This window comes from Chionomys nivalis, chromosome 17 (genome assembly GCF_950005125.1).
Source record: "Chionomys nivalis chromosome 17, mChiNiv1.1, whole genome shotgun sequence".
Classification (NCBI taxonomy): Eukaryota; Metazoa; Chordata; class Mammalia; order Rodentia; family Cricetidae; genus Chionomys; species Chionomys nivalis.
Window position 1 is genome coordinate 82944 of NC_080102.1, and position 26654 is coordinate 109597.

Below are 26654 nucleotides of genomic sequence, written 5' to 3' on the forward strand. Positions count from 1 at the left end.
ATATATTTACCATTTAACAAAGGATTTTTTTTTAACAAAGGATATTTTTTGAGACAGTATTTTTCTGTATAGCCCTGGCAGTTCTGGAACTCGGATACAGAATTAAGTGAGCACAAATGATTGCACACAATGGACCACTCAATAAAAAATAGTTATTCTCAATTATTATGAGGATATATATATATATATTGACAGTGGGATAAGGGAAAAAAATCTAGTAGTTGGGTTTTAAAAGCTTCCGGAACCAAAGTGCTGCGGGAGTAGAAAGTATCTCGGTCGGATTTTGTAGACGGACCTGATTAAAACATTTCCGGCCGCGTTTCAGAAGCCCAGGGGTCGTGGCTGCCGGGGCGGGTTCTCGGTTTTCCTTTGAAAGTGGAGTAACTAAGAATGAGCGGAACCCTGGGAAAGGTAACGTAGATTTCACGTGCACAGGGCGCTGGGGAGGCGGAAGACAAAGGAGAGCTGGAAGGTGGCGGCGGGTAGCTATCCGGGCTTAGTACTTTGAGAACATGCCCCTCCCAGCAGTCCTTGCGGTGCCTCACGGTCGGTTCCTCCCTCCGCCCAGGGTAAATTTTGCAGTCTCGCGCCACGCCCCCTCCACTTGTCCAGAAAGAAAGTGCTCACTGAGGGAATTAGGAAGCCACGGCATAGTCCCCATAAATTGTCTGACCTTAGGCAGGTCATTTTATTTTTTTACGTTAAACCAACTTTAAGAATCGTGTCTTATTGAAGTGGTTGGGTTATGAATTAAGCTACTCGGTGAGAAGAATATGAAAATGATAGATTACATTTTTGTTTACAAAACCTTATTTAAGAGTATGTCAAAGAAGAGGGTGAACCAACCACATTGTTGTTACTCTATGGCTTCCAAAATCTTAAGAAAAACCAGCCACTTCATCCTGTTTTGTTTTCCCCTCCCTCCTCTCCTCGCAGTCCATCACCCACCACACCCCACCCCCGCCTTGATTCTTTTTATGAGAGTAGGGTCTTACCATGTAGCCCTGACTGCTCTTGAACTCACAGTCCTCCTGCCTCAGCTTACACAGTGCTTGGATCACAGGCATGCAACACTGACCTAGCTAAATCAGCATTCTTAAATCCAGTCTCGATTTTTCTCTTCCCATGAAAAATTTAACAAATCTCAGTTGGGGTTTTCATGTGTGTTGTGCTGCTTAGATTTTTGATATTCTTTCTCTCTCTCATATTGAGATTTTATTTTAGGCATTAATTGTAGATATTAAATCTATTTATAAATACATATGCTTATTGCTACTTGTGGATATGTGTGACTACACTTGAATGTATCTAAATTTAAGTTTCTCTTTCCGTCCTTAATAAAGGACTCACTGGTTATCCAATTTGCGATAACAGGTCTGGAGCAAGGATAATAGGAATGAGTCGATTTTAACATTCCAGTCTATTCTCTGCCTGTTTGTCTTCCTTCCAAGGAATGCTAGAAGGGAAGAACAGTGTTCTAAAAGAAATGTGATTTCCAACTACTCAAACTCTAAAAGAGACATTGAAAACGTGCCATTAAGGACATCATGTGACAAAGTCAGGCATTGGCATTTAATCCAACAACTTGGAAGGTAGAAGCAGGAAGATAAGGAGTTCAAGGACAGCATTTGTTACAGGTTGAGTTTGAGGCTAGCCTAAGCTACTTGACACCATGTCTCAAAAATTAAAAAAAAAATAACAACAAAAGAATGTCATAATTTATTAAAAGCAGCATGGGAAAGATGCCATGAGAAAGAGTTCACCTGGAGGTTTTGTTTTGTTTTGTTTTTAAGGAAAGGGGAAAGTAAAAGGAGTGAAGGGGAGTGGGGACGGTGTCTGGGGACAGGAGCAGTAGAAGGGAGAGAGACAAAGACAGATGGAGCCGGGCGGTGGTGACGCACGCCTATGATCCCAGCACTTGGGAGGCAGAGGCAGGCGGATCTCTGTGAGTTCAAGACCAGCCTGGTATACAAGAGCTAGTTCCAGGACAGGCTCCAAAACCACAGAGAAACGTTGTCTCGGAAAAAAGAAAGACAGATGGAGACAGAGAAAGAGAGAGATGGGAGGTGAACAGGGCCCTTTTAAAAGGGAATATAAACAGGTGCTCTTAGTGGCTACAGCAGAGGAGCAGTACAAATGTCTGAATACTAACACAAAAGGTATGATGAAGGATACTATAAGTAGGGTGAATACTTTGTAAGGGACAAAAAATGGTGCTAATAGGGATGTTGGTGTCTTGTAGTCATTTGTGTATTTTTAGTTGCTCTTCACATAGTTTTGTGGTTTTTTTGTTTTTTCGAAAGAGGGTGTTTCTGTGTACTTTGGTGCCTGGCCTGGAACTAACTCTTGTAGGCCAGGCTGGCCTGGAACTCTCAGAGATACACCTGCCTCTGCCTCCCGAGTGTTGGCATTAAAGGCTTGTGCCGCCACTGCTGAGCAGCTCTTCATATATTTTTAAACAATCCCAGCAGACAGAATAGATGTGGACATTTAAATGTCAATGGTTATAAAATCTGTGCTCGTAATGGCCCATGGGAAGATAGATTTTGATAGTCAGTGTAGTCATGTTGGAAGAGGATAGCCAAAGGAAACACTAGAAGCAGCAATTTTTTGAGAGAACTTAGAAAAACTTGAAAGCACTGATCATTGTACTAAAAATACTTGAGGTGCTAGTATTAAAAAGAAACGCATTTATTCTGTTATAAAAGAGAAACTAGGTTCAAACTGTGGAAGACACAAGGGATATTGGTTTGGATTTTCTAGGTGTGAGACCCTTCTGAAAGAGATGTCTGCAAATGTTCAGGTTCTAAACCAGGAAGGTTTTTTTGTTTGTTTTTTGGGGTTTTTTTGTTTGTTTTTTTTGGGGGGGGGGTTTAGGGTAGGGGATAGAATATAGCACCAACTGTCATGGAAACTATACAGAAAGCAGACTGGTTTCAAACTCATGGAGATCCACCTGCCTCTCCCTCACCCAGTTACTGGGATTAAAGGCATACACCACCATGCCTGTTTACATTAGACATTTTAATTCACTCCTCAATAAGTATGATTTACACTTATATAGTGTATAACACATATATGTTTTTCTTCAAAGGGAGTGGCACTGTTAGAAGGTATGGCCTTGTTGAAGGAAGTGTGTGACTGTAGTGATGATCTTACCGGTCTCTTTTTCTCAAGCTTCCCTCATTGTGAGTCAATCAACTTCCTGTTGACTGAAAAATGTAGCACTCTCAGGCACAGCACCACATCTGCTGTACGTTGCTACTGTCCCCTTTGTGATCGTAATGAACTGAACCTCTAAAAATGTGAGCAAGCCACCCTCAATTAAATGTTTTCTTTATAAGAGTTGCCATAGGCGGTAGTGGCACACGCCTTTAATCCCAGCACTCAAGAGGCAGAGGCAGGTGGATCTCTGAGTTCCAGGACAGCCTCGTCTAATCTATAGAGTGAGTTCCACATAGCTAGGGCTACACAGAGAAACCCTGCCTCAAAAAAAAAAAAAAATGAACAGGGCGGTGGTGGTGCACGCCCATTTATTTACTTATTTATTTCTAAATTTTCCCCAAACAAAACTTGAATGTGTACCTGAGAGGAACAGAACTGAACCTCACCCCTGAAAATGGCTCAACATAGAAGGCATTGGATGATATTAAGCATCTCAGAGAAGTAGTTTGAAATAATGTATGTAAACTGAAGTCATATATGAACTTTTTCTCCATCAGTGCCTTTTACGCACTTATCTCAGGAGATGGTTCTTGATTTTGAACAGATCTTTAGGAAAGTATATAAGCTGCAAAAGCTCAGGACTTCCAGCCCCAGGAAGTCATGCCAGGCATACATATGTTTTTATTTCATCACATAATATTTATAGTTTCTTTGGGCTGTTTAAGTTTTAACATTCCATCAACTCTAGAACAAACCTATACTCCTTATCTGTCATCCCCTACGCCATTCCCAGCCCAGCAACTGTTAACTCTACTTCCTTTCCCTATAGACTTGAATATTTCATTGAAAGGGAACCTTTCATGCTGTATTCAATCTTTTGTGACTGGCTGGCTTGTTTCACCTAATATATTGCCTTTAAACTTCATTGTGTTCATTAAATTTTGATTTTGTGTTCCTTTTAACATGCAGCACAGTATTTGGTAGCTTTGGTGCCCGTGCCGGAACTAGCTCTTGTAGACCAGGCTGGCCTCAAACGCAGAGATCAGCCTGCCTCTGCCTCCTGAGTGCTGGGAGTGTGCCACGCCAGGCTTTACTTAGGCTTTTTAAAAAGAAACTTTGTTGCCTGAGAAAGTGCACAAGGCATGGATTTTCTAGTACCATAACATTAACGAATAAAGAAAGAAAGAAATAATAAGTTACTGTTTTAGAATAGCTTTAGATTTGCAAAAAAAGGTGTTAATAACATGAAGAGTTCACATAAAGTCCACTATTCTCTATTAAACTTTTAGAGAATGTGAGCTGGCTCAGCAGATAAAGGGACTTGCTGCCAACACTGACAATCTGAGTTTGATTGATGGGACACATATGGTGTAAGATGAGGACCAATTTCCTCAAATAGTCAGTACTCTTACCTCCACGTATACTCTCCCACCTTAAATAAAGAAATACATGGAAAAATAGTAGTGTAATTTCCATGAATAATAAACCAGTATTGATAATCCTATTATTAACAAAGACCCATACTTTATTCAGGTTTCTTTTGTTTTTATCTAATTTCTGGTTCATTATCCATCCTGACATTTAGTCATTATATTTCCTTAAGGTACTCTTGACTGGGACAGTGTCTCAGGTTTTTTATCTTTTTGTACAATCTTTGTAGATATACATGTCAAAAGAATTGTAATTATTACCCATGATGAGCAGAAATTCAGATGTTTAGAATTTATTGTCTAGAACTTATATGTGCCACATTCTTCCTTATTAAGAAAGTATACTCATCTTTCATGTAGATGCTAGCAGGGCAGAGTGAGGTTAAAATATCGGTTGCCTCCTCTCTTAGTATTGTTTTCTCTCATGTGGTAATGTGATTATTGCTGCTGCTGTTGAGAGAGTTGGTGTGATGTAAGACACAGCCTTTAGAGTGAGACAGTATTCTTAGTCTCTTATTAGCTGCCATCTTTAAGAAGTAAAACCTTTCTGGGATTTAGTTGCCAAAAATTATCTTGCAGTGTTTGAGAATTAAAGAATATTTAAGGAAGACCCTCTTAGTATGCAGTGAATGGCAAATCTATATGTTATGGTTGAAATTAGAAAAATGTATCAAATTTGGAAAGGGAAATGGGATGAAAAATTGTGGGAGAGGGGTTTTGGTTTTTTTAAATCTGTAGTGGGCAGAGAAAGAAAAAAGGACCTTGGTTTGCTTGCCAGGTAAGAGCACTTTGGTACATTTTGGTCTGTATACTGTTGGGTTTCCATGTGAGATGAAGTGCTTGGCTTTCTGAAAGGTTAAGGTCCTCACATGAATGTTGTGTTGTAGGTGCTGGGCCTGTGGAAAGATGCTGTTTCTAAGCAAGCATTTTCTATCCTGAGGTAAGGATATTAATGATAAATACAGCCATCAGTCGATTCATAGCTGTTATAGATTTTGCTTTTATATCCGCTATGTGTTTGCAAAGCACTTCAAATTTTAATTCTCTGCCACGTTGCTCCTTCACCACATAAAAAAAAAAAAGCAGTTACCTTCTTCTCATGGTTCAGAACCTTGGAATTACCTTGATACTATCATTTCTCTTGTTACTCTGGTGTGGGACAATTGTCTATATTCTGTAAATTATGCTTTAAATAAATGATGATTGGCCAGTAGCCAGGCAGGAAGTATAGCTGGGACAACCAGACAGGAAGTAGAGAAGAAGAGAATTCTGGGGAGGAGGAGCCCATTCCTCCCCAGTCCTGTCCCAACCACAGAAGAAGGAAGATGTGATTTCATCACTAAAAAAGGTACCAAGCCATGTGGCTAACATAGATAAGAATAATGGGTTAATATAAGTTATAAGAGTTAATTAGAAGCTCTTGGGAATCAGCTCCTCATCTGTTCTCCATGTTTACTTTTTTCCACACTTCATACTGAAATTGGAGTGATTCTTTCAAATATATTCAATTACATCATTCCTCTGCTCACAATTCTCAAATGGTATGCTATCTTTATTAACTATGGTCTTAGTGTTATTATCAAATAAGGATTGACTTAACAGTTTGAGTGTACGGTCAGTCCATTGTGGTGAAAGCTCTCAGTTAAACATCTCTGGGAACACCCCCCTAGACATACCCAGAAATGTGTCTCCTAGGTAGTTCTAAATTCAGTCTCGGTATACTATTATACCATCTTACTCAAAATAGATTGTATAATCCTTATCTTGGCCTACAGCATTTAGTAACTGAAGTCTAAAGAGAGTGAAATATATTGCTTTAAAATGGTATAGCTTATATAAATTAGAATTAGGTTTCAAATCCAACATTTTTGGTTTGTTTTAAAATAGTATCTATTGAAGCCTTTCTCTTTTTGCTCTCTTTCCATTTCAATATATTTTTCATAATTATTTAATCTATGTTATTATACCTGCAATGATTCTAAGGCATTTTATATCTTATCTGTAACCTTCACAAAAAGATTATAGAGCCGGGCGGTGGTGGCGCACAACTTTAATCTCAACATTTGGGAAGCAGAGGCAGGCGGATCTCTGTGAGTTCGAGACCAGCCTGGTCGACAAGAGCTAGTTCCAGGACAGGCTCCAAAACCACAGAGAAACCCTGTCTCGAAAAAACCAAAAAAAAAAAAAAAAAAAAAAAAAAATTATAGAACAAATACAAATGCCATCATTTCATAAAATAGGAAAGTGACTGAGTTTAAGATAGCATTTCAGCCTTATAAGATTATCAGTTATTACCTGTGCTTTAAGAATGAAATAACAGAATTACAGTGACATCAAACAACTTGCTTGATGTCATGGTTTACAAATGGTTCAGTCAGCATTACAGATTTGTTGGTACCACAGTTTGGTTTCAAAGCTTCTCAATGTAGAAACTAGAATGCTGCAGATACCTACTCAGCTAGACCAGAGTTGTCTGACTGTCCTGTTCTCCTGACCCCCGTGCAGCCTAGTTGTCATTGTTGTCCCTTTTCCTCCATCCTCCTAGTCTACTATACCACTGCAAGGCTCATCTGCTTCAGTCTCACGGCTTCCCATTTCATCTCTTATTTGTTGCTGAGTGGTGTGGGAAGTACTTTTGTCTATGTGTTGCTTTTATTGGTTAATGAATAAAGAAGCTGCTTCTTATGTGTGGAGAACTACAGAGCTAGTTACTGACTGTCCTGGAACTAGCTCTGTAGCCGAGGCTGGACTTGAACTCAGAAACCCTCCTGCCTCTTCCTCCCAAATGCTGGAATTAAAGCTGTGACTGGGGTATCTTGTACCATTTTCAGAATTGGCTTCAGGACCACGGTAGCCCGAAGGTCCTGAAGCAACTGAGTTCAGAAGAGAAAGATTTTTTTTGAGATTTTTTTTTTATTATTTTATATTACAGGTGTTTTAAAAGCATGTAAATAGTTTGCCTGCATGTATATATGTGTGCATGCCTGTTGTCCAGGGAGACCAGAAGAGGGCATTGGATTTCCTGGAACTGAAGTTATAGACAGTTGAGATCTGCTATATGGGTGCTAAGTACTGAACCTGGGTCCTTTGCAAGAGCAGCAAGTACTTTTAACCTCTGAGCCATTTCTCCATCGTCTAGTTCATAATTTTTAAAAAACTCACTTTAAATATTTCTATTTCCCTATTTCCACCAACCGGGTTGAAGAGACCATACTTCTTTTGACTATTGAACATATTTCTGTTTTGGATCAGTGCTTTCTCATTTGTTTGTATTTACCATTCCCAAGTGGACCTTGTAAGAGATGCTATACTTAGTATTTGCATCCTCAGGACTACTTTTTTTGTTTGTTTGTTTTGTTTTGTTTTGTTTTGTTTGTTTTTTCGAGATAGGGTTTCTCTGTCCTGGAACTAGTTCTGTAGACAAGGCTGGTATCAAACTCAGAGATCCGCCTGCCTCTGCCTCCCGAGTGCTGGGATTAAAGGTGTGCGCCACCATCACCCGGCTCCTCAGGGCTACCTTAACTGCTATATAATAGGAGCTTAATTATGTTTGTGGAAGGAGAGACTAAGGAAGCATCTACTGTTAGCATATTCTGACATAGAACATAAAGGCTATAGTAATACTGCAAATAAATGTGAATATCCAATTATATTCAACATACTTTTCCTCTCGTTTTAGATTCAAAATTTTAAGAGAGAATCCCATTTGTTCTGCAGGTAAGTGATTATATCTTGGTATGGTCTGTTTTCTGGAAATGACCTTCTATCACTCTACAGTGATTTTTGTCTAGAATATCTAATGAAATTTTTAGGCGGGTGGCAGGGGCCAGATCTTACTTTCATAGGCAAGGACTGTGGACAAGAACTTGGAGTGGTTAGAGCAAGAACCCTGTAGTGAGTTTGGGTTACACAAGTCTATTCCTTCTTCGGTGATTGTTTGTTTGTTTGTTTGTTTATTTGTATGTTTGTGTGTTTGTTTGTTTTGAGATAAGGTTTCTGTGTACCCCTGGCTGTCCAGGAACTCACTTTGTAGACCAGGCTGACCTTAAACTCAAGGATTCACTTATCCTTGTCTTCAAGTGCTGGGATTAAAGATGTGCATACCACTACCCGCTGACTTGCTTTTGAGACAGAACCTTAATGGGTCATCTAGGTTGGCCTTAGACATTCTCTTCCCTTGAGTTTACAGGTGCTGGGATTAAAGGCATGCCCCATGTCTGGCCCTAGAGATATCGCAAGAATCTCCTAGGTTCTTAGCCACCTCCATTACCAGTCATCTGGGCAGAAAACATGTTATACATCTTTTCCCTTGAAAAGACAACCCTGCATGTCTAACATCCCTGGTGCTGTCTGTGAGCACAAGGACTTTTGTGCTCTCAACAACTGTTAGTCATATAACTAATGAGTACCAGAGATAAAGGAATAACAGGGGCTGGAGAGATGGCTCAGTGGTTAAGAGTAGAAGATCCAGTTGCAGAGGATGTGACACCTTCACACCAATGCACATAAAATAAAGTTAAATAAACCATAAAAAATATTACAAAAAAAACAACAAAAGTGTGTGTATGTGTGTGTTTGGAAGCAAGAGATTGGCAGTAAGTCCTCCTGCTGAGCCCACTGCATGTGTAGAAAGCCCCTGCTTTTTCTTAATAATGAACCTAGATTTGGGAGGAACGATGTTCACTTAAAATATATATTGATATTGTGCTATAAACACAAATAAATCAAATCACACTTTTTTGTTTCTTTGTGGTAACTGGGCTCAAACTTGAATTGGGAACATTAGGCAAGTGGTGAGCAGCTGAGCTGTGTACAGTACTGCAAGATTTTTAAGAGTTTATAGAAATTGCTGATTTTTTTTTCCTGGCTATTTTTGCTGCCTGCTCCCTTTTCTCCATAGTCTCCATCAGAAAACTTCAAGTAGGCCTGGGTGTGGTGGCTTATACTTGTGATCTCAGTGCTTTAAAGGCTAAGGTAGGAGGAGTAAAGGATGTGAGTTTCAGGCCATCTTGGGACACATAGTGAGTTCTAGTCTGAGCTACAAAATGAAACCCTGTATTAAGAAGAATATGGTCCGAGGTATGTGTGTATGGAGGATTTGTGGTCTGTGGTGTGTGTGCAAACATGTGAAGGACAGAAGACAGCTCTCAGGATTCATTCTCTCTTTCTACATCTGGGTCCTGGAGTTGGAACTCAGCCATCAAGCTTGGCAATAGCACACTCACCTGCTGAGCAATTCCTCTCAAAATAAATAAATAAATAAATAAATAAAAACTAAAAAAAACAAAACAAAACATACCAAGAAACAAAAATGTCAAAAAATGGCTTGTTGAGGAGAAGGAAGAAATGAGAGTCTCATTAAAACATATTTTGTTCCCTTGACCACCTTTGACTTTTCAGGAGAGATTTTCCCAAAGAAAGCTAATTAGTGGGAGCTAAGAAAAAGAGGAAAAGAAAGGGAAAACTGGAAATAAGCAAGAACAACCTTAATACGTATGTTCCTTCTGTCTCTGATTTGTCTTGTTTTCCCTTAGGTGGTGTTGTAATGAGGTCCAGCCGGCATTACAGAACAAAGCCTACTCATGGCATTGGCAGATACCGACACTTGGTGAAAGTGCTAGAGGTGAGCTACAGGCAGATGTAGTAGGCCAGCATGGACAAGAAGGAGGGTACCAAAAAGGATACTGGAATCAGCTTTCTTTGTTCTCCTAGCCCTTCTTGTGGCTACAGTAAGCCTCCTGGAGTCCTCAGACGGCTCCTCCTCACTGGGATCTGCACCGTCTCTCTTCCCTTCCAGATGTCAGCCTTCTCCACTGTGCTGACTGCAGTGTTAATTGCCATGAAGATTCCTAGCTTGTTTAGCCAGGGAAGTGTTGAGGCTTCCCACTCATGGTAAGGCATTGAAGTTTGCTGTGGCCACTCCTATTGAAAGCTTCAGTAATAAAGAGGAAGAGGAACTTGCTCAAGATAAATAATCCATTGCAGTTAACCAATTCTGGATTTAGTTCATGAAGTTTATCTTTTCTAGTTATGTAACTCTGGAAGACAAACCTTAATACATTATGATTAAATGTCTTTCTTTTGGGGGCGGGGGAGTATGGCATAAAATTTCATTATGTAGCTCTGGCTGACCTGAAACCTCCTATGTTGACCAGACTAGACTTGAACTTACAGAAATCCACTTGTCTCGCCTTTTGAGGGTTCGAATGCCTAACTATCACGCCCAGCAGATTTCTTTTTCTTTCTCTTTCTTTATTTCTTTCTTTCTCTCCTCCCTCCCTCCTATCCTCCCTCCCTTTTTCTTTTTTTTAATTTCTTATATAATACTTGGACTTATTTTCTTTCTCTTTGTTTTCTATTCAGCCTAAAAAGAAGAAAGCAAAAGTGGACGTGAGAGCCATTAATCTGGGGACAGATTATGAATATGGTGTTTTAAATATTCACCTGACTGCTTATGACATGACTCTAGCAGAAAGCTATGCCCAGTATGTCCACCGCCTCTGCAACCGGCTCTCCATCAAAGTTGAGGAAAGGTAGGAAGGGTGCCTTTTTTGGGGATGTGTCTGTATAATACTTCACTTTTCAGTCAAAGCATAGAACAAGTCACTGACCTAAAATGTTCCCGTACAGCCAGTCTCTTCCCCTCCCAAACTGCAGTTCTGGCAACCACTGAAAGGTAACTAACCTAGCTTTTAAATGTATTTACTGTGTATGTGTTGTTCATACATGTCTCAGGGTGCATAAAGCACAACGTGTGTAAAGGTCAGAGGTCGATTTTCAGGATTAAGTTCTTTTGTTAAAGGGAAATGAATTCCCTTTAAGTTCTTATGCAACTTAATTATGCGAAGGAGACATTCTCAGAGTGACGCTGGTGTGTCCTGAACACTGATCTAGCACTTCTTAATCTTTGCAATAAAAAGGGGACCTCAGGCTTGGAATCTTGGGCAAGATATCTTGCTAGAATTTTGTGACATGGATTTTGCTTTCATTGTGTTTATTTTTAACTAACCTTCTACTTATGTCAGCTGATATCATGACATAAAGTCGGACTTTCTGTGGTGTCCTTTACTTTCAGTGGGCATGCTATGTGGACACTCTCAAAAAACCAAACTAAACAAACCACCAAGTTAGCAATTGTTTTGAGTATTACTTAGTTCATATAAAAATTCTTGTTGCCAGGCGGTGGTGGCACAGACCTTCAATCCTGGCACTCGAGAGACAGAGGCAGGCAGATCTCTGTGAATTCAAGGCCAACCTGGTATACAAGAGCATGTTCCAAGACAGGCAGGACTGTAACACAGAGAACAGAGAAGCCCTGTCTCAAAAAACCAAAAAAAAAAAAAAAAAAAAAAAAAAAAAAAGGCCCTTGTCTTTGGTGAAACAACTATGGATCCAAACTTCCAAGGTAGATGGTTTACTCCCTCCCTGCTATATTCTATATTCTTACTGTGTGATAGTAGACAATTTACTTAAACTCTTGGTGTCTTGGCTTCCTCACGTATGAAATGGAGTTAATAAAAAAGTACCTACTGGAAAAACCCATACTGAAAATTAAGGGAGGAAATATACTTAAATCATGGAGAACCATGCTTCACACTGATATATACACACACTCACACACCAGTTGAGATAGATTTTTCACTATTTAGGCATCTCTATCATAGATCTTGCTGTTGTATAGCCCAGGCTAGCCTTAAATCATGATCCTCCTGCCTTTACTTCCTGTATACTGGATTATGTGTTACATCATACCTGGCTCTGTTGTTACTGTTAATAATACAATGAGGCTGGGGAGATAGCTCAGTCAGCAAAGTGTAAGGACCTGAGTTTGATTCCCAGTTTCCACATATAAATAGCGGTGTGCGGTAGCATGTGCTTGTAATGCCAGTGCTGGGGAGGCACAGGTAGGCAGATCTCAGGGGCATCGATGTTTGATTTCTACTTCAAGACCTTTGATTATACTGCAGAGTTTGAGTGTTCTTCTGCCTTTCCCTAAGCCCTCACTTTTTTTCTTTCCTTTCCCTCTTTTCATCCTTTCCCTCTTTTCATCCCTCCCTCTCTTTTTCTTTTCTTCCTTTCTTTATTTTGAGATAAGGTTTCATGTAACACAAGCTGACCTAGAACTCACTATGTAGCTGAGGGTGATCCTTCTGCCTCTCTCTAGGTGCTGGGATTAATGGTGTGTGATACTTTTTTAATTCCATGCTGGGGATTGAACCCACAGCTTCATGCTTGCTAGGCAAGCTCTCTACCAACTGAGCTACATCTTCAGTCCCAATTTTTCTTGGTTGTCATCTTGATTATTACTTCTTTAAGGAAGCTTACTAAATACTTACGTTATATATTCAGGAGAAATAAAGGGTATACACATTTCTTTTTGTAATATGCATTCCTTATTCTTGTATTTATTTATTTAACTATGACTTTCAGATTATGTTCTGTATTGTGTCAAATTTTATAAGGCAAGAGCTGCTTCTGTCTTCATTAGTGGTACAGCCCTAAGACCTGGCCTTGTTAAGCAGTACATTCTAGGCACAGGGTAAATGCTGGCTGATTTAAATTGTGTTCAACACTCATGGACATGCTTCCTAGAACATACTGGTTTTTGCTTCTTTCTTGGCTCTTTGCGTCAAATAGCTCCGCATAAAGAGCTGTTTGTTTTAACGATTTACTTCTCTGCATTGATTGAGGTTTTCCAACTTCTAGGCATTCACATTGCTCTGCTTTTCAGAGATGAGTTTGTTTTCCTGTGACTTTCATTTCACTTTTTTCTCTGGAATGGGAATGGAGGTGTGGGGATAATAGCTGTGACCTTGAGTTGGAACTGGGCTAGAAGAGCAGCTTGCCATCTTTGTTCTGCCCTTGGTCTGCATTGTGCGGTTGCCACTCCTCCAGGAGAGGGGAGGAAAAGGTGTCTCTACTGATTTGCCTGATTCCCTTGCTAAGCAGCTTCCTGAGCATCCCTGGGGTACCTGCGTGGGGGTACCAATGACAGAAATACTCATCAAGTAGCAGCTTCCAGGCCTGAAGCTGACCAACCTATGTTTCATGGAGTGTGAAAGTAGCACTCAACATCACTGGCTGTGAGGCAACTCTTCCTTTCTTTCTTTCTTTCTTTCTTTCTTTCTTTCTTTCTTTCTTTCTTGCTTTCTTTCTCTTTATTTTTGTTGCTGTTGTTGTTTTGGGAGTTTTTTGTGGGTGGTTTTTTTTTGTTTTGTTTTTTGGTTTTTTTTTTTTTTTTGATATGGGAGATGGGGTTTCTCTGTGTAGTGTTGGCTGTCCTGGAACTCACTCTGTAGAACAGTCTGGTCTTGAACTCAGATTTTCACTTTCCCTAGTGCTGGAATTAAAGGCATGTGGTACCGCTACCTGTCGTTATTAGTATTTCATTTCTCCTTAGTTTGATGAACTTTTCAGTAAGATGAATGCAACATACCATATTCTACATGGCCATTAGTTCAGTCTCACCACCACATCAGATCCTCAGTAGCTCACAGAGGCTCAGATTGTAATTTCATTTACACATGAATGTCATAGGGAAGAGTGGACTGAAAAATGACAGTCTCCACACTGCTCTCCTCCCCGTAGAGCTTGGCCCGCTGAAGCTAATAGAGCAAGTAAGCACAGAATTGACAGTAGTGACTCCCAAACTAGTGACTGAAATCATTCTGTCCTACTGGAGGGGTCCTCACGGCATTCAGTGGGTACAGGTGGGATACATAGGCCAGCTTCCACAACGAGAATGCCTGGTGTGGAACATTACAGTGCTGACGCTGAAAGACACTGCTCCAGAGCTGTTGGACACGTCGCCTTATTTCTCCATTACACACAGTGATCAGGGCTCACCTCCAAAGTATGCCTAAGTGCTGGGCTGGATTCCCTTAGAATCCCTTAGAATTTGCTCCAGGAGCAGCAAATGTGTATCATCACCAAGGTTACACACAGGGTAATGTGTCAGTCATTGTCAAGGGGACACAGAAAGACACTGAACACAGTGTGTTCCCTCAGAGTTCAGAGATGTCTAGACAAGGTAAAGATATCTGCTTACCTCAACACTGGCTGCAGGTAAGAATCCTGTAGGAGATATGATATGGAGCAGTGGTTGTACTCACAGAGGATCCTGGTAGATGTGGTGGACACTCAACAGCTAACTCTTCTTCTGCAGTTACGCGATGCCCACCAAAACCATGGAGGTGATGAGGCTACCAGAACAAGGCAACAAAATGGTCATAGACTCAGTCCTTACCACCCATGAGCGAGTGGTTCAGGTAGGCACTCTGGAAGATTTCATAATTCTTTTGCTTCTCTGGTTCCCTTCCTCCATCTTTTTCTCCATATGTCAGAGTTTTTTCGATTTGTTCTAACTGCCCTTAAATAATGGTGAACTCTACAGCTGGGTTCTCGACTCCTCCACCTCTCCTGTTATGAAATCGCATTCATTCACCAAGCATCATTGTATAACAATACCCCTAGGTACACACACAAACACACATACCCCTGATCTGTTGGCTGAGCTTTAAATACAGTAGACCTGATTGTCTAGTGGACTTTTGTGGATGTTGCACATTGTACTCCTGGACCTGATTGTATGGAAAACTAATTGTTTGGGACAGTTTCCCTCTTTGTAATCCTTTGAGCCTAATGCTTAATCCTTCTTTGTCTTCTGATACTTGTTCAGTATAAAACTTCATTCATTTTTGTAACCAAGAAATATTCCACTGTGTGAAACTTTATTTACAGTTCCATTGTATTCCTCCTTTTGGTCCACAAAAGAACCTTAACCTTATCAGCAGCAGTAAGAATGTTGAGGGAGCAACACCTAAATCTAAATATCCTAATTTTAAAGTGACTTTGAAATTTTTAAGTCTTTAAATAGCAATTTGCTTATGATGTATCTTAGGTGCCTCTTACTTGCTGCCAAGACCAATAGTGTGAAGTAGAATTTTTGTAGCACTAGCACCATTGTGCGTCCCCTCCTGCTCTTCTTTGATGTCCCTTTCACTCCAACCATAGGAGCTTATCTGGATTTTCTAATGCTGTTATGCAGTTTACATTTTATAGAATGCTACTCTCTCAGCCATGAAAACTGACCGTGCTACTGTCTAATTCTACTGGTTTAATTCCATTTTACTCCAAGACTTCACCCAGACATTATCCACTCCTGAAGCTTTTTTTTTTTTTTTTTTTTTTTTTTTACTTAACCTTGAATGAGTTAAATGCTTATTTCTCCTGTGGGTCCTCATAGTACTCTTTATGCCTTCCCACCACACATCTGACTCACCTCTGGATTTTCAAGACAGGCCTGACACCAACACCTGGTCAGTATGGTATCAGAGACTTCTGAGTGCCAGCCTTAGTGTCCCCTCAGGGTCCAGAAGAAGACTTACATCAAGTACGGGACTTAGACCTGAAGGAGAAATGTCCTCTCCACTATGTCTTTTTCTGCACCAGTTTCTTTATCTTTTCTGGCTGTTCTCTTCCTATTTTGTAAAGTTTCCAGCGCAAAACAAAGACAGTTCTCTGAGCTTAGACGTCGCTTAATTTTTGAAGGTCCCAAATGTGATCTGTATGAAAGATTCGTTTCCTGACTGCATGTCATGCTAAATGGAAGATAGTTGCAGGGAGATGGCTTCTAATGTACCTCAGAGAATGAAGCAGAGATTAGACTGTGAGAACCAAGGTTGTTGACTGCAGGACTAAGTACCACAAAGTGGGGGGTGAACCAATATACTAGTACATGGAAAAGAATTGTGCCCAATAATCCATACTATGCTGAATCTTGCACCAAGGAAGAGTGCTTATAGCTTCACAAGAGACCTACTGTGAGAATCAGCCAATATACAAAAGGTGGTAGGCCCAGTACCTTGCAAACTGGGTTTATCTCCATCAGAATATATTCATTCTGGTGGGTCAGCCTTCTGCTCTATCAGCTGAAATCTCACTGCATGATTCCTGAGGACCACAGCAGTATGGTAAACCCAAATTGCATCAGAAAATCAGTATTGGTCTGGCTGTGACATTCCCTGCCTACAGAAACAATGGCAAGCAGACATTTCAACAAAGAGCAAGAGAAATCCTGTGGGAACTGAGCTCAGAAGCCTGAATATCAGCCTCTCCCCCACTGGAGCTGAAAGGGAGTCCAGGCCCTGCTTGGTAGTCAGCCTCTTCCCCACGGGAGCTGCTGCAGGGACATCCAGGCTGTGTGCAAGTCACCTGACCTTCAGTGCTCTCCCTTAGACATCTCTCTTCATTTGCAGATCAGCAGTCTGAGTGCTACGTTTGCAGAGATTTTCTTGGAAATACTACAAAGCAATCTTCCAGAAGGAGTGAAGTTGTCAGTGAGGGAGGTAGGTGCCAGTGTGGAAAGAGGCTCTTGGTGGCCTTTGTGTGCTCACAATGAGGATAAAGAAGTCAGTGCTGCTTAGTTTTGAAATAACAGAAAAATGTATATTTCAGCTGCTGTCAGGAGAACTGTACAGCCTGGTGGCCCCGTGACCATTACTCTGAGACCTCTGAGGTGTCAGGAATGATGCTGTGTGTAACACAGGAGCTGGCCTCCATCACAGCATCCTGACATTAGGGACTGAGCCCATCACCTCCAGATTCTCTCTTCAAGGAAGCGATAAAGCAGAAACATGTTTTAAGGTTGTAAACAGTATAATGAATGCAGTGGTTCTCAACGTTCATAACACTGTGACCCTTTAACACAGTTCCTCATCATTTTCTTGTTGCTACTTCATAACTTATTTTGCTACTGTTATGAATCAATGTAAATATCTGTGTTTTCTGATGGTCTTAGGCAACCCATGAGAAAGGGTCATTTGACCCACAAAGGGATCATGATCCACAGGTTGAAAACCACTGCATCAGGGCATTACCTTAGACGTTTTCTAGACCACCAATGAATGATTATAGCTCCATTGAATGTATCTGGTAAAGAATGAGAAGCATGCAGAAATAAGCAACATTAGCCTAAATACTGGGTTCAAATATAGTGGCCATGACAATCCTTCTTATGACACAGTTCCCATTATGTCATGTTAGCCTGGTATATTGCTTCATCTAGCTACCCTTGTTCTGTGCATACCTGTCTGGTGATTATTTCAGTTCCACAGAGATCTGCATATAGAGTGAGAATGTGCTGATGGTGTTAAAAATACTGCAGTTCCTGTGCATATAATCCTAGCACTGAGGAGGCAGAAACAGGAAGATTGAGGTTTGAGGCCAGCCAGGTCTAAATAGTAGGTTCAGGGTCAGCCTGGACTATATACCAAGAACCTATCTCAAAAAAGCAAACAGGACTGGTGAGATGGGCCAGCAAGTAAAGGTTCTTGCTGCCAAACCTGACAGCCTGAAGTCAATTCCCAGGACCACATGGTGGAGGGAGAGAACTAACTTTCAAATGTTGCCCTTACTTCCATATGGGTAAACATGTACACACATACACACACACACACACACACACACACACACACACAAAACATCATTCAAAAAAAAAGAGGCAGAGGCAGGGGGATCTTTATGAGTTATAGGCCAGCCTGGTCTAGAGTGAGTTCCAGAACAGCCAGAAATACTATGAAAGAAACCCTGTCTCATAAAACAAACAAACCCAAAGTTTTTAGACCATATGGCTCAGTGGCAGTGTTTACCTCTTATGTGAAAGGCCCTGGTCTATAATATGATGCAAAATCAAATAAATATAGCCAGAAAACTTCTGGTGTAATACTTGTAGCATCCTGTTTACATGTCTGTCTTGTCTCAGACAAGATAAAGTGTGGTTCAGCGTTGATTCCTGGTACCAAGCTCAAGTCTGGGTCACGCTGCATGCTCATTGAGAAAGGGCTGACTCTGGATTACTCTCTGCAGAGCTGCCCAAGGACCCTTTTTGGAGGTGCATTTATATGTATGGGCAATAAAAGTTCTGTGGTGATTGCCATTTGTTTTCTTTTCCTTGTCCTAGCACACCGAAGAAGACTTCAAGGGAAGGTTCAAAGCTCGGCCAGAACTGGAGGAATTGTTGGCCAAGTTGAACTAAACACTGCAAGCCCTCTCATGTCATCATCGGCCTCAGAGAAATCTTCATGCGTGAAGGCATAAGCCAAGAGAAAGAGTGCTCATACTGGGAACGCCTCCTGTGTCTGTGGCATGCGGTGCTTGCCAATTACCACTTACCTAATAAAATTTGCTATTGCCTCTGTGTGTGTGTGGGTAGTAATTATCCTGTAAATTTTTTTGTTTTGTTTCGTTTTTTGAGACAGGGTTTCTCTGTGTAACAGTCCTGGCTGTCCTGAAACTAGCTCTGTAGACCAGGCTAGCGTCAAACTATCTTTAAGGAATTCTGTGTCTCCTTGTCTAATCATGTTTTCATTCCACCATACTTTTTCAGTTAGTGTGAACTCATGTTTTAAAGCAATCTAGTATAAGCTATTCGTTTATGTGTTTGTTTGTTTGAGTCAAGGTCTCTATGTAGCCCTTGACTGTTTTGGAATTTGCTCTGTAGACAAGGGTAGCCTCAAATGCACAGAAATCCACCTACCTCCTTGCCCAAACTCCCACCCCCTAAATTCTGGGATTAAAGATGTGTGCCAATGTGCTCGGTATGAGTATGACTTGGCATGCCTTTAATCCCAGCACTTGGGAGACAGAGACAGGTGGATCTCCATGAGTTCAAGGCCAACAAAGTCTACCAAGTGAGTTCCAGGACAGACTACAAAGCTACCGAGAAACCCTGTCTCCAAAAAAAAAAAAAATTGTATCTTTATATAGATATAGAGACATGTAGCTCTGTAATGAATTAGAGTTTACAACATAAGTGAACTCTGTGCTCATCTATTTTCTGTTGCTTTAATGAAGTTCCCGAGGCTGGGTTCTTTATAAAGTAAAAGATTCAACCAATTGTGATAATACACACCTGTACTCCCAATACTTAGGAGGTAAAGGCAAGAGGATTACGAGATCAGGGTCATTTGCAGGTACATAGTGACTTCAAGGGCAACTTGGCTCACATGAGACTCTATCTACATACATACATATGTACATACATAAAAGATACTTGCTAAGTGTGGTGGCATGTATCATCCCAGTATTAAGGAGGTTGAAGCAGAAGCATTGCCAAGTTCAAAAACTTGATCTTGGTCAGGGGTCAGCAAAATATGGTCTATGAATCAAATCCTACCTTTGCCTATTTTTAGTTTTTTGTTTTTTCAAGACAGACTCTATGTAGCTGTGGCTGTCCTGGAATTTACATGTAGCCCAGCCTGGCCTTGAACTCAGAGATCTGCTTGCCAAGAGCTGGGATTAAAAGTGTGGACCACTATTTCTGGCCCTATTTTTGTTGTATAATAATTTATTGTGGTAACATTTACATACCACAGAACTAGTGATTGTAGGACTGGAAAGGTGGCTTGGTGGGTAAAGATGCTTGCTGCCAAGCCTTGTGACCTCCATTTGGCTCCTGAGACTTACAAGGTAGAAAGAACCAACTCCTGAAAGTTGTCTGCTGACCTCTGAATGTCACACACACAAAAAACAAATGTGTAATAAAACAATCTAAATTAGCCATTTTGAAATGCACATTTCAGTGTTATATAGTATATTCACAATACTGTATAATCACTTCTTGTCTGGTTCAACTTCCTGTTAGTAAAAGTTTGTTGGAAAAAAGTCATGATCATCTACTTGCTGTTGCCTCTGACTGCACTGGGGTGCAGTGGGTGAGTTGAACAGTCACACAAATGCCAGCTGTCTTGCCCATTGTAAACTTTGTCAAATCTTTGGCTAAATCATTGTTTCTCAGACTGCTCATCAGGGTCTCGAGTCAGGGTTTTTGAGCACTAATCACTAGACTGCAGTCATCTATTTTTGACCTGTAGATAAGGAGCAAAGGTTTTAACTTTGTATCTTACCATTTCCAAGGTGATGACGCTGATGCTTCTCTGGGGATGTCTTGTCTAGGAGACTCTATTGTGCTTGCTTCTCTGAGCATCAGTGTCTGCTGTGGGTGGCCGTGATCCTAGCTCCCCTCAGGCAGCATGATAAAGGTGAACAACTGATTCTACAGTGTGCTATGCTGGCAGGCTATGATGTTCAGCAGGTACTTCACAATCTGTAGCCCAGTCTGCCCTTGAGCTCAGGAAAGCAATCCGACTGTCTTAGCTTCCCTTGCTGGGATTAGAGTGAGCCAACATTCCCAAATTCATGTGCTATTTTATTCTTTGATGGTGCTGGAGAACAAACAGGGTTTTGTCCTTGTCAGGTTGTGCTTTCTTCCACTGAGGCAATCCCTGCCTTTAGTTACTATCTATTAACAGGATCTTGCTATACTACCAAGGCTAGCCTCTAACCTGTGAGTTTCCTCTTTAATGCCTAGATGTTTCTTTAAATACATAAAAAAAAAAACACAGAAAAATGCTGATGCTTAATTGCTGTAATCGTAAAGGATTTTCTTAAAATATGTACACATATGCCTGTACTATACTTCAATTTTTTTTGTTTTGAGACAAGTTTTTTATGTATAGCTTTGGAACCAGTCCTGGAACTCACTCTGTAAACCAGGCTGGCCTCAAAATCATAGAGATCCTCCTGTCTCTGCCTCCCTGAGTGCTGAGATTAAAGGTGTGCACCAATACCGCCTGGGAACCAAGCTTCCATTTTATCCCCTTCCTCCTACTCTCTCACCCTCCCTCTGTACTCTCTCATTCAGGATATTTTCCCCTTCCTTCATGGTACATTGTTTAACTAAATGCATTTCCACTTATAGTGAGAGTTTATTGGGACACAGCCCCACTGTAAATCATGTAGACACATTATCATTACAGACTGGAATACAGAGTAACTGTGTCCTTAATGATGGAATTTACCCTCTGACTGTGATGCATGCTGCAGGACACACAGCACATGCATCTTACAACATGTATTCAGTAGAGGCTCTTATGAAACGGGTTTGTATATTTTATGTTTTTTTTCCTGAGATAGGTGCTCACACTGTAGCTATGGCTGTCCTGGAACTCAATGTAGCCTGGACTGGCTACAGTCCTCCTGTTTCAGCCTTGCTGCAATTATAGGCATGTGTCACTGCAGCCAGCTTTGTGTATGTTCTACCAAATTGTCATCCAAAAAGTTAGTGCTCTCCTCACAAGAATGAGTCTGTTCCTTTCTCCACCAATACTGGTCACTTCATTTGCCAGCAGGATCAGCTAACATTTTATGTTAAAAGCGTGTGGATTTTTGTTTTTTTGGATTGTCTGTAATAGAGCACCTATTTATATTTTCCTATAATCTAAAGCATATTCTTTTTTAAATAATCTCATTTTATTGGTTAGGCTAAACTAAAACTTACTATGTAGCTCAGTCTGGCCTGAAACTTATGGGTGATTTTTCTGCCTCAGCCTCCTAAATGCTGGGATATAAGTAGGAATGGGCCTCAGTCCAGCCAGTGTTTCTTCTTGTCTTTTCTTACTGACCATGATGTACTTTGAATTTGTTCCAGATAGTAATTCTTCCGACATTACAAATAAGTAATGTGTACTTCAATTTTAAAAGTCCCTCTTTTTATCTCTGAGATTTTTTAATTTTTTTGGACAGAACCTCATTATGCACCTATAGCTGTCCTGGAACTCACGAGTACACTAGGCTGACCTTGAAATCAGAGAACTGCCTCCCTCTGCCTTGAGTACAGGGATTAAAGGCGTGCACCACACTGTGCCCATCTCTGGGATTTGTGACGACACCACAATGCACACTACCTGCCCCACTGCTGACTCAACTCAAAGCAGGAGTGGACCGGCAGAGATGCAGCTATATCTACTCACTTATCTTCAACTTGAAACAGGGCTTTACTCTTCAATAAACTTCTCTACTTTCTGTCTTCCCTAACATTTCTGCACACAAGGCTCAAGTAGGTATTAGGGTCTACCATAATTCAGACTTGGACCGCTAACATATAGATGCCTGAGAGATGTTTGTTAATAATTATAAATTAAAAAAAAAAAAAAACCAAGCTTCTATGGCAGAGTCACCTTCCAAACCCTTTCCTATTTCCAAATAACTTCCAGGGGCATGCAGAAACAGATTTCATGGTTTCGCTGAATAAAAATGAGAAGCAACTGTTGATGTTATAAACAGGAAACAGCACCCCAGAGAAGGCATTATCAGCTCTGTCAAACTGTTGTCAAGTAGTAGCATATAGTGGTTCCATTTTTCCAAAGGTCAAAGTCTGTACTTTAATGTCAAACATACTTACAAAATGTCTGGCAAGCTTTGTGTGTTGGTAGGATGGGGCAGGCTCTGAATCTGTTACACTGAGCCTGACATACACCAAGTACTCAGCTGAAAATGTTTCCTCGATAAGTGTGGTAACACATGCCTGTAATCTCAGTATGTGGGGTGGAGGCAGGAGGATCATGAGTTTAAGGTGATCCTTGGCTATACAGAAAGTTCAAGGTCAGTCTGGACTACATAGATTCCGTCTTTTAAAAAATGTTTCTCGATTAGCTCCTGACCCCCATTAAACTGAATAAAACACCCAGAAAAGATAAAGGCTCTTCTGTCACTGTTGGAAACTGAGTTCACTGTTTGAGTGTGGCCAGTCGCACTAGTCTCTAAGCAACAGGAAGGTCACATAACTCTTCAAATTGCACATTAATAACACAATGCCTTAGAAACACTTGTTGTTGTTAAATTTGTGACTGAAAAACAAAGGCCTGATTGAGCAACCAATTTACCTTTAGCCTGTGAATATACTTACAAAGTACTTGGCACACTTAAGAGGTAGGATGGAGGGGGTGGTCCATATCCCACTAATTTTAGATACAAGTACGGGTGAAACAGGAACAGTATAGATGTGTCCCATCTGATCATAGAATAAAAACAGCTCATGGTGCTTTCAACCCTAGTCCCAAAGATGGTCCAAATTATTTATCTCCTATTGCACACTCTACTACTTAGGATTACTTCTTCCCAGGGTCGCTCTGGGTGCTTATTTCTTCAGGGCCAGGTTGTGGGATGACGGTTTAGGGTCTCAGTGTTGAACACTGGCTTGCTCTTTCCTCCTCTGCAGTTCCTCCCACCGTCTTGCCTGCTGTGCACTCATGCAATCCCTGAATGCCTGCACTTGTGGCTGGCACTGACGCCAGTCCTGGTGTTGGGCCATGCACTCCTGCACTGCAAAGTGGAAGGCAGCACAGCCAGAGCGGGTGATCAGCTGGTCCAGTGGGTCTTCTTCCTTGTCTTCTTTCTTCAGCTGTCGGGTCCAGTTATGGCCTTGTGAGGCTGAAGCTGACATCTTGAGGAACCTAGAATATCAACACAGACAAGGTTAACATACAGATATGACTATACACATCTTCCCGCTCATAAACAATATAGTCCAAGGTGCACTCTGTGGCCTGCTTATATGCCTGTGTCACTTAGAGACTAAGTTTTTTAAGGTCAAATACTGAGCTTTATTTACCATAGGACCTCCACCCCCAGCCGGAAGCCTGGCAGAGAGAGGGTCTGCAAAATGATTTGAGCAGAACTGAGATAAAAGTATCTAAGCTCAGTGGTGTCTGCTTGTGGAATGCAAATTAAATGAAATGGCTATCTTTTTGAAGACTCCATTTCTGATCTACCTCAAAAGAACCAGCCTTTCTTCTTTCTTCTAGAAGAGTAACAGCAAACACTTGGAAGGGAATCCAAGTACATGCAAGATTGACATACAGGACTGAGAGTTCAGTGTAGTTGTAGCACAAGGCACATTAAGGCTGGGGCAATAGGTGAGTCTGTGGGGTATGAAGTTACTCAGTCAACAATATCCTAATGTGAGGTGTGTTTGCCCAGACTGTTCCCCAGAATCATCTGCTTCAGCACCCCACAGAATGCAGCAAGGAGGAAAGGCTTCAATAGAGATGACTGTCACCTTTGCACAAGCTTTATGATGGGCTGTAAATGAGTTAAAAGGACTCTAAACGCCTCTTCTCTTCTGGTAACTGAGAGTTGTGTGCCAGCTACTATGTTGAGAGTGTACAAGCATGACCAGATTAGAGACAGCTCCTGCCCTCATGGAGTTTAAAATTTAGGCAATTTACAGGAGCAGGAATAAGCCTGGAGGATTTCCTGGAGCAATGTTTCTCAACTTGTGGGTTGAGACCCCTCCACGGGTTGAAAGACCCTTTCATGGGGGTTGTATATCAGATATTCTGCATATCAGATATTTATAGTATCATTCATAATCATTGCAAATTTAGTTATGAAGTAACAACAAAATAATTTTATGGTTGGGGGCCACCACACTATGAGAAACTGAATTGAAGGGTTGCAGCATCAGGAAGATTGATATCCGCTGTTCTAGAGAAAATGACTTCCAGGCTGAAATTCAGGGATGATTAGGTGTTGGCCAGACATGGAAAAAACATTTCTGGCTAGAGGTAGAAAGACAGCATTGGACACGCGGAATCAAAAGTTTGGTGACTGGGCTGAAGGTGTAGTTTGGTGGTAGAGCAAATGTTCAAGATGGAAGAGTCCATTAAAATTGATTCCCAGAATCACAAAACAATAAAACACTTCAGTGACTGGAGAAAACAGTTGAGCAGGAAATGAAAACTGACAGAAATGAGTAAATGATTGACCAGCAAAGTTTCGTAACCCATGTTAGGAGTTTAAGACTATTATTATGAGGACAAGGAGTAAGGCACAAAAAGGATTAAAGCGCTCCATTTCTGTATAAACATCACTTACACAATAAAAGGGAAAATGACTGGGGGCTGGAGAGATGGCTCAGAGGTTAAGAGCACTGGCTGCTCTTCCAAAGGTCCTGAGTTCAATTCCCAGCAACCACATGGTGGCTCACAACCATCTATAATGAGGTCTGGTGCCCTCTTCTGGCCTGCAGGCATACACACAGACAGAATATTGTATACATAATAAATAAATAAATAAATAATTTAAAAAAAAAAAGGGAAAATGACTTTGAAATACATTGACTGGAAACCTGCCTCATTGGGTGGAATCACCAGCAAGTGATACACACACAAAAACAGCTTTGGGATTCACTAGATAGACTCAGTAAATGTTAAATACAGTCTACACCCAAAACTTGTTGCCCACGGTATTCCTTGAATGAGAAAGGAGTTAGACCCATGCTCAGAGATGGCAGACAGCTTGGTTTCTGGGAAAGCATGACAACAGGGGAAGCAGAGAAATAAAGGTATCCAGGTCCCCTGAAGCACCTCTCCCAGTTTCGGGCGCACTACGGCGGTCCCCAAGGTGCCTCAGACGCGAGGGTGAGTGTGCAGGGCTCACCTGCCGGTGCAGAAGAGCGTGCGAACCGGTTACGCCGCGGGCTCTCGGCTCTGCAGGAACTGATTTCTCTCTAGTACTCTCCACAGGAAACGGACCTTCGCGGGGGTGCACACACGGAAGTACGGAACCCTCTGCACTTTCTCATTGGTGAGCTCCATGTAGAGCCCTCCCCCGTCCTACTTTTCCGGGAAAGGGAGAAAGAGGCGGACAAATGGGAGCGGCATCACGGGGGAGGTATCTTTGATGTTTCTGAGACGAGGTGGACACTCTCGGTTGACTCCAGCCATGAAAGAGGAGTAGAGGAGGCGTGTAGCCCATTGTATCTTTGCATCAGCGAGAGCTATGCCTGGCCCCTGTGTCGAAGTGGGTCACTGCATGGTTTGCCAAGTAAACTGGAGGGCATAGGACACATAAAATAAATTTCAAAACCGAATGGACATTATTTTTCATTCCCAAGACCAAGGAAACATATATGCGAAGTGTAGTGTGATCCATGTCAGAACTAGATCAATAAGCACTTAATTGTTGCCGTGAAAGAGACTTTTTCTTATTCTTAAAATTACATTTGTTTATTTATGTGTGTCGCCAAGGCACACTTGGGAGAGCAGAGGACAGCTTGCTAGAATTAGTACTGTTATTTTTACCATGTGGGTCCCGCGATTAAACTCAGGTTTGTTTGATAGCAGGCATCTTTGCCATCTTTCAGGATACAAGGGAGATATCTCCCTCCTCTCTGTCTCCCTCCTTTCCCTCTTTTTCTCATCCGCAGTGCACACTTGC

General features: G+C 41.3%; 2 protein-coding genes across 2 annotated transcripts; one reads left to right on the plus strand and one right to left on the minus strand.

Annotated features, from left to right (window-relative positions):
- Nucleotides 1-310: 310 nt before the first annotated feature.
- LOC130888817 (39S ribosomal protein L48, mitochondrial-like) lies at nucleotides 311-18812 on the plus strand. The gene is made up of 8 exons (XM_057792169.1): nucleotides 311-411; nucleotides 5483-5535; nucleotides 8275-8312; nucleotides 10130-10218; nucleotides 10959-11128; nucleotides 14761-14863; nucleotides 16853-16942; nucleotides 18556-18812. Exons 1-8 carry the CDS (start codon nucleotides 391-393, stop codon nucleotides 18628-18630), a joined length of 639 nt encoding a protein of 212 aa, XP_057648152.1. The 5' UTR covers nucleotides 311-390; the 3' UTR covers nucleotides 18631-18812.
- Nucleotides 18813-19457: 645 nt separating this feature from the next.
- LOC130888368 (cytochrome c oxidase assembly factor 4 homolog, mitochondrial-like) lies at nucleotides 19458-25965 on the minus strand. The gene is made up of 2 exons (XM_057791259.1): nucleotides 25875-25965; nucleotides 19458-23887 (listed from the first exon to the last, which is right to left on the minus strand). Exon 2 carries the CDS (start codon nucleotides 23875-23877, stop codon nucleotides 23614-23616), a length of 264 nt encoding a protein of 87 aa, XP_057647242.1. The 5' UTR covers nucleotides 23878-23887; nucleotides 25875-25965; the 3' UTR covers nucleotides 19458-23613.
- Between the last annotated feature and the right edge of the window lie 689 nt (nucleotides 25966-26654).

Bases quoted from the DNA above. Each gene is read 5' to 3' on its own strand.
- LOC130888368 (XM_057791259.1), bottom strand. From the start codon at position 23,877: ATGTCAGCTTCAGCCTCACAAGGCCATAACTGGACCCGACAGCTGAAG.
- LOC130888817 (XM_057792169.1), top strand. From the start codon at position 391: ATGAGCGGAACCCTGGGAAAG. The intron at 11,129-14,760 runs GTAGGAAGGGTG...CTTCTTCTGCAG, and splicing joins TCCATCAAAGTTGAGGAAAG to TTACGCGATGCCCACCAAAA. The intron at 14,864-16,852 runs GTAGGCACTCTG...CTTCATTTGCAG, and splicing joins CCCATGAGCGAGTGGTTCAG to ATCAGCAGTCTGAGTGCTAC.